The sequence below is a fragment of the Manis javanica genome, chromosome X (genome assembly GCF_040802235.1).
Source record: "Manis javanica isolate MJ-LG chromosome X, MJ_LKY, whole genome shotgun sequence".
Taxonomy (NCBI): domain Eukaryota; kingdom Metazoa; phylum Chordata; class Mammalia; order Pholidota; family Manidae; genus Manis; species Manis javanica.
Window position 1 is genome coordinate 101,530,268 of NC_133174.1, and position 12,406 is coordinate 101,542,673.

General features: G+C 41.7%; 1 protein-coding gene across 12 annotated transcripts in view; it reads right to left on the reverse strand.

The window, feature by feature from the left end:
- CHRDL1 (chordin like 1) overlaps positions 1 to 12,406 on the reverse strand; it is a 113,627-nt gene that overhangs the window by 71,240 nt on the left and 29,981 nt on the right. For all 12 annotated transcript variants that reach the window (XM_037004779.2, XM_037004770.2, XM_037004768.2 and 9 more), the window contains 2 exons: positions 6,848 to 6,960; positions 4,173 to 4,266 (listed from right to left, as the gene is read on the reverse strand). In XM_037004779.2, coding sequence (XP_036860674.2) covers positions 4,173 to 4,266; positions 6,848 to 6,960 — 207 coding nt within the window. The remainder of the gene's footprint in view (positions 1 to 4,172; positions 4,267 to 6,847; positions 6,961 to 12,406) is intronic.

Below are 12,406 nucleotides of genomic sequence, written 5' to 3' on the forward strand. Positions count from 1 at the left end.
AAATAAATCATATTCTTTCTCTCCCCTCTCCCTTTTACCACTCCACTTCCCCCTAAAAAGAAGATAAGGAATTTCATTCCTATAAATCTGTCATTACTGGGGACTAAAGAGAGACCTGCTTAAAGACTGGGATGGATTTAGTGACTGTCCTGACTTCTGCACAGTCTTGACTTTTCCATTAAGAATGTTCTAGCCTCCATGTGGCAACAGCCTCTTTGGGCCCTGTAGAGCCCTGTTGTATGTGACCAAGACTGGACCTCTGCCACAGAGACTTGAGGAAGAGCTGATGAAAAAATTTTCATTTGCTCTTCATGGGCATCAGTATAGATTTCTCTCTGGTAATTCTGGAGAAACTGTCTGCATCCTCTGATTTCTACGGTTCAGCGGGAGCTGCAGGAGACAACCTCAAATGCAGGTGGGAACCTGGGAAATTTCAAAGGTAGGAAGTTTGGAAAGCAGAAGTCACGGCAAACACAGAAACAAATGGGGCGAGGGTGGCAAAGCCTCCTCTGTCTCCTCCAATGGAAGATGAGCTCTAGGAGTGGCTAGAAGAACCCCCCCCCCCCAGGTCCTCCCAGATGAACACTCCCCGAAGTCAATACTGCTATAGGATAGTATGCAAAGCCAAAACCTTGGGTATATGGTTTCCTTGTTTGTGTCTCTTTTTGATACAGTTTGTTCATCATCTTTGCTTTAAACCTTCTGTTTTAAAGTGAGGACATTTCCATCACAGTGCCTTCCACTGGGTTAAGATAGAAAATTAGAGTGCTTTCCTTTGACCAAACATTCCTGTGGCCCTGAAGGCATGAGTTTCCTCATGCCGAATAATCATTGGGGTGGAAGGAATACAGAGGAGTCATCAAAGCCATTGCCCTGTCTCAAAGCAGATTTGTGACAACTCTATCTCAGATGGGTGGGTACCTTTTTATTTCCAGAAATATGCAGTAAAGAGACTAAAATTCTCCTTAGTCATTTATTCTAGGATTTAACAACTACTCTGTACCAAAGTTCATCCTTTTATCAAACTCCATTCTTCTCTGCTATGGTTTAAACCTGTTTACTCTTGTTTTATCTTCAGTAGAAAGAAAGACTAGCTGGTTTGCATTCCAGTTCAATATGGCAGAGAGGGCATATGAGAAAACTCCCTGCTCTTTCCAAACAAAGAAGAGGGAGAGATGAAATGTACAACTAACAATCAATCAATCAATCAATCAATCAATCAAACTTTAAAACTGCAAAAATCACACTCAGAAACAAAAGAAGACTCTGTGGAATAAAATATAGAAGGAAAGTATAGCAATAAATGGGGCCCAAAGACATATGATCCACTGGCAGCTAGGACTGGATACAGACAGTTGGGGCCAGACAGCTGAGCAAGAACTACAGTCTGCAAGTGGCCTGGTAACTTTAAACAAAAATTTCTGAAAAATGGGGAAATTCTGTCAAGAATTCAAACTTGAAAAACTATAGATATTTGAACAATCTGAACTGAACTTTAAATGACATTAAGAAATAAAGAAAAGAATAAAATCCCAAGAAATAATAACAAGGGATTATTAAATAGCAACATGTAGACATTTTTAAATATACCTCATAAACATGGGGGAAAATAGAGTTATTGAAAATAAAACAAAAAAAACCCCAAAAGATGGCCTAAATATTAGGCATGGAAAGGCTGGAGAAAGAATTTATGAAATGGAGGGCAGAAGTAAAGTAATACACCATTACGGGGAGTATACCAAGATGGAAAAAATAAAGGAGACAGTAAGAGACAGAGAGGATAAATTAAATGAGCCGTAACAACATATGCCAAAGGCATCTTTGAGATAATAGAAAAGAAGGTGATGAGGTCATTTTCATAAAAATAATAACTAAAAATTTTAGAGAACCTTGAGTCCTTTGACTGAAAAAACAATGTGTTAAGCAGACTAAATAAAAATAAACCACATATCTATATACCTCATCAAAGAAAAAAAGAAAAATCTTAAAAGATAGAAAGAGAAAACAGGTTATCTACAAAAGAATTACAATCAAACAGCAGACTATCCATAAACAAAGGAAGTCAACAAACCATTTGGTAGTATCTTCAAAGTGGTGAAGGAAAATAAACAGGCACCTAAAATTTTATACCCAGCCAAATTATCATTCACAGATGAGGACAAAATGAACACATTTTTGCATATAAGTATTAGGGAATTTGGTGCCATTACCCACAGAAAGAACCATTAATGGTTATAGTTAAGAAGAAGAAAAATGAACTCACAAGGAAGTGACGTGCAAGAACAAGAAGGGAAAGAAAATGAACAGCTGGTTTCTATGCTCCATAAAATGGGCTTTTTCAGACTTAAAGACAATATGTTTATCTCTCAATTTTCTGGTACTTATGACCTCAATTTTTTTTAACACTTTCTTTTTCTCTGAAAAGAACTGCCAGTTTATACTTTACCTTTTTCTCAATACCTGCCTCCTGTTATGCACCTGTTATGTAGGTGACAGCCATATTCCACTCTATGTTCTTTTGCCTTTGCTTTGTGTCTGGGACATGCCTCAATCTCTTTCCCAGGGTGGATCAATCTCTACATAGTTTAGATAAATTCCTATGACATTAGACCACTTTTGTTGACTTCTGGGGAAAAAAAGCTTTTATTATGCTACTTGACAGGCAACCTGGCAGATTTTTTAAAAAGCTGTCCAGTTCGCCGTTTTTTAAGAAATTGTGTTCCCATCTACCAAAACCCCTCCCATACCACACTCTTTAAGTAGAAGAAGCAAATAAACACATACAAAAATAGTTAAGCCTCATTTAGGGATTTCTTCCAAAGGACAGCTTTTGGATTGATTATATGCCGGGTGAGTCTTTTACATCTTGAAGCATATGCTATTATCACCAATACTCTAAATGATCAGCTTGTGATAGGGCACGATCTGCCAGCTGGGAAAGAACCCTGTGTTCATAGGAGTCTATTTACTGACACGGGAAAGTATACTTTACAAAAGTGGTGGCAAAAAGGGTTTGAGCATTTCTTCTCCATTGAACAAAAACTCCTTTCCTGTAACATTTCAGTTAAGTGAACTTTCATGGAACCTCATTCCTACCATTGTTGCCCTGACACTTTTGGTTTCTCTCTTACAAGTTCTGGAAATTCCGTACTACTTACAAAAGCATCATTTATGCCCTAGACTAGTGGCTCTTCATGTCTTTAGGATCATGTATGCCCTCTTCAGGAATACCAATAAAGCTATGGATCCTCTCTAAAGTAATTTACACATATACACAGTTACGGTAAAAACTGCCAACAACTTTAAAGGGTTTGCTGACCCTGTAAAGCCCACCCACAGACCCCAACCCAAGAACCTCTGTCCCAAGGGGAAAGAGAATTGACTTACAGGACTACAAAGCTGCTACTGCCCAGCTCACAAGACTGTCACTTAGCTTTTCCTAAGACTGCTGTTGGGCCCACAGGCATTCTGTGAATCATTCCATACTTGCACGCCTCTGGTGTGGGGGCCAGGCCCCAGTCAGATGTGAACAAAGTGTCATTGAGGGAGCCCCTGCCTCAGACAAACACCTTAGCCGCAAACCATGAAAGTAGACGTCCTAACAACCTTGTGAAAAAGTCTCTGCCCACTTCCCCCTTAGATTTGCTTTTAACAACGTGTACATAATAACTGTGCAGTCTGGAGGAGGTGCCTATGCAGCACGCAGGCAGGCAGCTTTATACTGTCATAAACCTCACTGGTTCAGCTCCTATGATTTATGAACAGCCCCTCGTCATTTAGAAGCTATGCTCAGATGCAATTCCAGTACTAATTGCAGAGGACACATGCCATGCTGCTACAACTCCCCTGGTGCCCTGTGCCCATGGCAGGAAGAGGCTGTTTATGGCAGAAATCTCTGGGCCACAATTCCCTTCCCCCAATTGATATCCATCTTCAAATGATTAAAAGCCCAATGAAAATCTGTTACTGGGTACCCAATAACTTATTAGAGCCTAGAATGTGCCCCACTTGGGCTATAAAGAGTATTTAGGGGCCAGTGCAGGCTGCCTAAAAGTGTCCTATTGTTATTTCTGTCTGGAAGTTTCCCTTCTGGGGAATTAGGAAGATGGAGTGGGTTGGGTGGAAGAGGGAGGAGAACCACAGCTGGGACAAAAAAAAGTGAACTGGTTTACCTGGGCAATGAGGGCAACAGAGATGAGGAATATGCACTGGAGAGAGGCAATGAAGGCTTGGACATCTGACTCGGCTGCAAAGCACATTGCCATTCTAAAAGAGAGATGCAACCAAGAAAAAGAATTAATGTCTTTTAAAGGTCACTGGGATCATGTCAGTTCAGGAAACAGTCATGTAGGGACTTATCAAGACAGTGAATAATGCATTCCCAAGAAGCAGAATGAAATCAGCATTTTCTTTCTTTTTCTCATCACTAGCACCTCTGCTGGGTTGTTTGATAGCTTACTGGCATATTTTTCTAAGGCTGGGATCATTACTGCTCCAGTTTTCAAAGCCTCATGCTTCTTCTGGCCTGGATCTGTAGCATTTCTACCATCCCATAGCTCTAGCTGCCTGCCTTTTCCAAGAGCCTAGTCTGATTTCATAATCACCTACCCGGTGCCATGGAAGGAAAGGGAAGGGATGGTGAGCAATGGGTCCCTGAGTCGCTACCCACCCCTGGGCAAGGAGATATCCCTAGCACATGGATCCTGGATTCCATATAACTCTGCCTTGGTCTGGTAGGCTGAATGCCTCTTCTCATTTTCAGCCCAAATTTTTCGGAGAACAAGCTGGAGTCTGGAATTGAGCTGACTGCCCAGTGTGCCTGGGTGGGGCGACTGGGTCCTTGCCTGACTTACAGTGCCAAGATCCCCAGCTCTGACAGCTCTCATCCATTGTTACAACAAAGGAAGACTTTGGAAATCAATTGTGCATTAACATTTTCCATCCATAATTCATTTGAAGCAAGGGTTATGTGCATCTGTCAAGGCTCTTGTCAGGGAAGAGGGTGATGAAAAGGATGAAGAGATGCCTAGCAGATGAGCTGTTGGCCTTGGGACCATATTAACATTTTCACTGCCCTGCAGACAGATAAGTTTCCGCCCCCAGGGGTTAGCTGTCCATTTCCAATGTGTTGGGTCAAGAATAAGACACAGTCATGCCACACCAGGCAGTTAATCAGTCCCAAGAGTACCTATCAAGTACCTGCTCCAGCCACTTAAAGGGGCAGACTTCTTTTATCCAAATCAGAACCAACTTACAAACCTGTTTCTTTTCTCATGTACCTTCTCCAATAAACATTCAGAGTGTTACATTTGGAAACACTGCAGAACTTCCTTAAGCATCACACTCCTCTGAGACAGGTGCTATCACCCTGAAGGGAAATCACCAAAGCCCATCAGAAACAACCGTTCCTGGCTGAGATCTAAACTGATTCCTCCTTAATGCTTTGTACTGAATTCTGTTATAGAGCTAACAGATGAACAGAAGTAATGAACACCATAATGATCGTTATGATGATGATAACGGCAAGAGCAGTTAATATTTCTTGAATGTTGACTGTGATCAAGCACTGTTTTAAGTGATTGAAATGGATTCGTGAATTTAATCCTTACCACAACCTTGAGAAATAGGCAACAGCATTATCCCATCTTAAAGAAAAAGAAGCTGAAGGAATCTCGGAGAGGTTAGTTAAGGTGTCCACCGTAACATGGCTCATATCAGGCAGGACCAGGAATGGAAGTTTGGTCTTAAACTCTAGAGCCCTGCAGCCTCTTAACACCTCGGGATGCTGCCTGAAGGTTAGGTTTCCACAGGCTTAACATTCTGGATTTAAATGGCAAAAGAATTGGCCTTGCAAGTGGCTGCCTCTGTTCCACCTGGGCACATTGTAGTGATTCCACAAGGTCTCAAGTGACAGGCTGGTCTTGAAGATTCTTTCTATGTGTTCAGAGTTCTCACTTCTCAAGGCCTAGCACAAGGCCTCTCATCCCAACTGGACAGGGCATTGGTTCTCCATCAGAGGTCATTTTGCTCCCCAAGCAACTCTGGCCATGTCTAGTGGCACTTTGGGTTGTCACAATTAGGGCTTGTGTGGTTGGCATCTGGGAGGTAGACGCCAGGATGCTGCTGAAAATCCTATAAGGTGCAGCCCCTACAGCAAGGAATTATCTGTCTCCAAATGTCAGCAGTGCAGAGGCTGAGAAACCCTGGCCTAGCAGATGACAGTAGAGGCTTGCTCAGAAAGACAGACCACAGCTGCAGTCCTGGGCCATGGAAAGATGAGACTACCCACTTTGTCTACTGTAAAGATGGCATTTACAGTGTCCAAATGCCTCTCTGAGTGACTGGATAGGAGCCAAGCCAAGAGAACTGTAGTCCTCTCCAGGTACAGGCCAAGGTTTCACATCCTCAATCCTAATTATAATTACTGACTAAGACAACTTTAAACTGTGCTCTGCCAATGACCTGGTATGTGATCTGTCCTCTCTTCTCTAAAAGGCCAGCCTTCAAAATGGCTTTCAAAAACAATTGTCTTGTAAGCCAGGCATTATATTGAGCTATATTTCCCCCGTTTCCACTATCAAGGTATTCTACCTTCTCCCAATACGTCCCACATTATTCACCTAAGAGACCATAAGCATCTGTCCTCAGCAAATACTCAGAGGCCCCATGAAAATCAAGCCAAAAGGCAATAGAGAAAAAGGACAGGAGATGTATACTTTTTCTTACAATCTGCTTCTTAACTCCTTTCTGGCTTTCATCACCCGTGCCTCCTGGCCATCTGGGCACTGAAAGCACCGCGGCAGGCTGAGGAACAAACTGGGAAATCACATGCCATGAGCGATTGTACCTCCGAGCAGATGCAGTTGATGCAGTAAACCAACCCATAAGGTTCCAGGTAAGGATGCCATCTCTCACCCACTCTGTACTTCTTGTCTTGAAACATACAATATGTCTCTGAATCTGTTAGGGGAAGAGATGGAGAATATGCCTCTATGTTAGAAAACATAGACCAAGTCATAAAATACAAAGGCAATCACAGGCTCCATTTGTTTTAATGCATATCAAGAGAAGAGGCACAGGGCGTATTTATAGAATCCCCTCTATGGGCTCAGTGGTTTACATGTTTTGCTTATTTCATCTGACAATGGCCTAGCAAGGTAGGCACTACTGTCAGTCTCATTTTATAGATAAGAGAAATCAAGGGTCATATAACCAGTAATAGACATGATAGTCAAACCCAGCAAGTGAAGCCAAAATCCTGACTACTGCTCTGTTACAATGGTAAGATAAGGAAGCGTGTCATGTGTCCTTTTGGAATAGGATGTGCTCCCTTGCTTTAGAAATGCAAGGTAATGTCTGAAATGCTGACCTATCATTCCCAGACATGCTGGATTGTGATGTAGGAGTCATGGACTGAACACATTATGTTAGGTCCCTATAAAAGGGTTTGCCCACACATGCTAACATCATTCAATCATTAAACAAATATCTGGGTCCTTATTATTTGTCAGGCACTATGCTAAGTGCTGCAGGTAAAATGGTGATCAAAAAATACCCATAGTCCTGGCTATCATTCATTCTATAGCCTTCTTACATAAACAGTTCCCTATTAACTTAAAAGTAAAGGCTCCTTCCCTTTATTGGAATAGAAGTTTTGATAGTCATAGCTTATCTTGTACCATGGTTACTTAAGCACATACTGTGTTACTTGTCTTACTTTTACATGCCTTATTTCTCCTTCAGGGTTGGTCCTCAAAAGTAAGCAACATTTATTTTCTACTCTATCACATGGCCTAGCACACTGTGGCCAACAAATATAAGCAACTGACAGATGATTGGTAAATGAATTTCCAAACCATGAGATTTGTCTTCTAATCCCATCCTTTTCTATTTGTTGCTTCCCATTACACAAGGTCAAAATAAATCAAGATTTCTCTATAGCAAACACTAGTTTCCCTCATTCTCTAGTAGTTTTCCCTAATCAAAACTGAAAGAATAAAGAAAAGGTAGGCAAGCAAGACACCAGAAGAAGGTATTTCAACAAATAAAGTATTAATATCTGTTAATATTTTTAAGTCATTTAAATGAATAAGTAAAGGATCAACCAATCCAATGGAAAAATGATCTGAGGTCCTGAATAGCTATTAGGAGAAGAAGAAATGGGAAAAGGCCATAAACAAGAAAAGATGTTCAACCTCACTAGTAACCAAAACTTCACACTAAAATTACACCGAGATAATTGTCTGAAGACACTCACTGCTTCAACGGTTCCACTGATTCTTTCCAACTATTCATAAGATAAACTCCAATTTACTTTTCAAGTCTTTATTTCCAGATTCTTCAGAATGATGAACCAGAAATCAGAAAATCTGGGTTTTAATCCTAACGAGCTTTAGTTTGTGGCACTGAGCAAAGCATTTGAACTCTCTCAATCTCAGTTTTCAACATCTGTTAAATATGAACTCTATGTTTCTCAAGCAGATGTTGGAGGATTAAATGAAGCTCTTTATGGAGGGTCACTGTATATTAATTGATTATTTTCTAATTAGAAAAGTAGTGTATACTCCATGTATAAAATCAGAAAACATTCAGAAACACAAAAAGAACAAAACAAAAACCTAAATGTATAGAGAGGAAAGAAACATTACACACAATTACAGCACAAGAACATTCTGGCAATTTATAAATAGCCTGTCGGTTGAAGAAAAAAGCCAAAAGGACCATTAGAAAGTACTTTGTATTAAATGAAACGAAAGCACAGCATATCAAAGTTGGTGGGATTCAACTGAAGAAGTACTTAGAGTTAATTTACATCGCTACGTACCTATATTAGAAAAGGGGAAAAGTCTCAAATCAACAGCTCAAGAAACTAGAAAAATACAGCAAAATAAACCAAAAGTGAACAGAAGGAAGGAGTAATAAAGAACAGAAATCAATTAAACTGAAGACAGAAAATCAATAGAAAAAAATCCATGAGATCAAAACCTGTGTTTTTAAGATGACCAATAAAATTGATAAACTTCGAAGAGAGGAGCCAAGATAGTGGTGTGAGTAGGACAGCGGAAGTCTCCTCCCAAAACCATATATATTTTTGAAAATACAACAAATAGAACTATTCCTAAAAGAGAGACCAATGGATACAGTACAACAGCCAGGCTACATCTACACCTACGAGAACCCAGCGCCTCACGAAGGGGGTAAGATACAAGCCACAGACCGGTGGGACCTGAGCATGCCCCTGACCCCAGCTCACCAGCAGAAGGAAAGGAGTCAGAGTGGGGAGGGAGTGGAAGTGAAGGACTGCTAAATAACCAGCTCTGGAAATCCGTACTGGGAGCGCAGATACACAGTATACTGGATATTAGAGAAATGGAAAAGCAAAATCAGCGAGCGCATGCCCACAACTGGCTCCCCTGGGACAAATGAAAAGTGAGTGCTTTTTGAAAGTCTTAAAGGGACAGGGACCTCACAGCTGGATGGAATCATCCCAGCACACTCAGCCAAGCAGCTGGGAATCCCGGGGAAATCCAGGTGCCCTAATCCCCTGGGAGGCAGCGCAGTTCTGAAGCCTCACATGGTGACAAGCAGCCTGCCAGTCATTCCCCCAGACGGCGCAGCCCCCACAGTGTCCTAGTAGCCTGAGAGTGGCAGCACGTGCCCACGGTGGGGAGAAGCTGCACACGCCTGAGGCGGTGGCGGGGCAACCCGGGAGTGGCTGCGCAAGCCAGTGGCGGGGGCGGGGCGGTCCAGGAGCAGCCGTGCACACGCGCAGCAGTGGTGTGGTGGCTGCAGACTGGCCACACGTGCCCACAGCAGCGGTGGAGCAGCCCGGTAGCGGCTGCGCCCCTAGAAGCCACCCAGAATCTCCTCCCTGTGCACAGCCACCAGGGCCAGACCCAAAGGACAGCGCCAGTGTGTAGCTGCCCGGTGCAGGCAGAAGAAACCAGGGCAAGGCATAAAGGTGCGCTGCTCTCACAGGAGAGCACACCCGGCGTGCCTGCCACACCCCTCAGGGCTCTGGGCTACCCTGACGGCTACCCCGCCCATGACAGCTTAGGGGATTAATCCAGAGGCTGCTACAAGAGTGCGGGTAACCGACACACAGGAAACGGAGAAGGGCAAGGTGACCAGTAAACAGGAAAGGACTTTGTTCTTCCAGCTGACACACATGCTACCTGCCTACAGCTACCTCTATCGCCATGAAAAGGCAGAAGAATTTGGTCCAGTCCAGAATTACCCAGACAAACCCCGAGAGAGGGCCTGGGGAGATAGATTTAACCACTCTTCCTGAAAAAGAACTCAAAATAAAGGTCATAACCACGCTGATGGACCTGTGGAGAAATATGCAACAGCTAAACAAGCAAGTAGGGAGGGAGAATACAGAAATAAAACAATGTCTGGAAGGACTTAAGAGCAGACTGGATGAGGTGCAAGAGGCTGATAATAGAATAGAAATCAGAGAACAGGAATACAGAAAATCTGAGGCAGAGAGAGATAAAAGGATCTTCAGGAATGAAAGAATATTAAGAGAATTGTGTGACCAATACAAATGGAACAATATTCACATAATAGGAGTAGCAGAAGAAGAAGAGAGAGAAAAAGGGATAGAAAGTGTCGTTGAAGAAATAATTGCTGAAAAATTTCCCAAATGGGGGGAGGAAATAGTCTCTCAGAACCATGGAAGCACACAGAACTCCCAACACAAGGGACCCAAGGAGGACAATACCAACACGGATAATAATTAAAATGGCAAAGATCAAAGACAAGGACAGAGGAGTATTAAAGGCAGCCAGAGAGAGAAAAAAGGTCACCTAGACAGGAAAACCTATCAGGCTGTCATCACACTTCTCAGCAGAAACCTTATAGGCCAGAAGAGAATGGCATGATATATTTCGTACAATGAAACAAAAGGGCCTTGAACTAAGAATATTGTATCTAGCACGATTATCATTTAAATATGAAGGAGGGATTAAACAATTCCCAGACAAACAAAAGTTGAGGGAATTTTGCCTCCCACAAACCACCTCTACAGGATACTTTAAAGGGACTGCTCCAGATGGAAGGACTCCTAAGGCTAAATAGATGTCACCAGAGAAAATAAAATCACAGCAAAGAAAGCAGAACAACCAAATACTAACCAAAGGCAAAAAATAAAATCAACTACTCACAAAAGCAGTCAAAGGAAACACAAAAGAGTACAGAATAGAAGACCTAACATATAAAGAATGGAGGAGGAAGAATAAGAAGGGAGAGAAATAAAGAATCATCAGACTGTGTTTATAATGGCTTAATAAGAGAGCTAAGTTAGACGGCTAGATAGTAAAGAAGCTACCCTTGAACCTCTGGTAACCACAAATCTAAAGCCTGCAATGGCAATAAGTACATATCTTTCAATAATCACCCTAAATTTTAATGGACTGAAAGAACCAATCAAAAGACAGAAAGTAACAGAATGGATTAAAAAGCAAGACCCATCTATATGCTGCCTGCAAGAGACTCACCTCAAACCCAAAGAAATGCACAGACTAAAAGTCAAGGGATAGAAAAAGATATTTCATGCAAACAGTAGGGAGAAAAAGCAGGTGTTGCAGTACTTGTATCAGAAAAAATAGACTTCAAAACAAAGAAAGTAACAAGAGATAAAGAAGGACATTACATAATGATAAAAGGGTCAGTCCAATAAGAGGATATAACCATTATAAATATATATGCACCCAATACAGGAGCACCGACATATTCAAAACAAATACTAACAGAATTAAAGGAGGAAATAGAATGCAGTGCATTCGTTCTAGGATATTTCAAACACACCACTCACTCCAAAGGACAGATCCACCAGACAGAAAATAAGTAAGGACATAGAGGCACTGAACAACACACTAGAACAGATGGACCTAACAGACATCTACAGAACTCTACACCCCAAAGCAGCAGGACACACATTCTTCTCAAGTGCACATGGGACATTTTCCAGAATAGACCACATACTAGGCCACAAGAAGAGCCTCAGTAAATTCAAAAAGATTGAAATTCTACCAACCAACTTCTCAGACCACAAAAGCATAAAACTAGAAAAAAAATTGTACAAAGAAAACAAAAAGGCTCACAAGCACATGGAGACTTAACAACATGCTTTTAAATAATCAATGAATCAATGACCAAATTAAAACAGAGATGTAGCAATGTATGGAGACAAATGACAACAACAGCATAAAGCCCCAACTTCTGTGGGAAGCAGCAAAGGCAGTTCTAAGAGGAAAGTGTATAGCAATCCAAGCCTATTTAAAGAAGGAAGAACAATCCCAAATGAATAGTCTAAAGTCACAGTTATGGAAACTAGAAAAAGAAGAACAAATGAAGTCCAAAGTCAGCAGGAGGAACATAATAAAGATCAGAGAGGAAATAA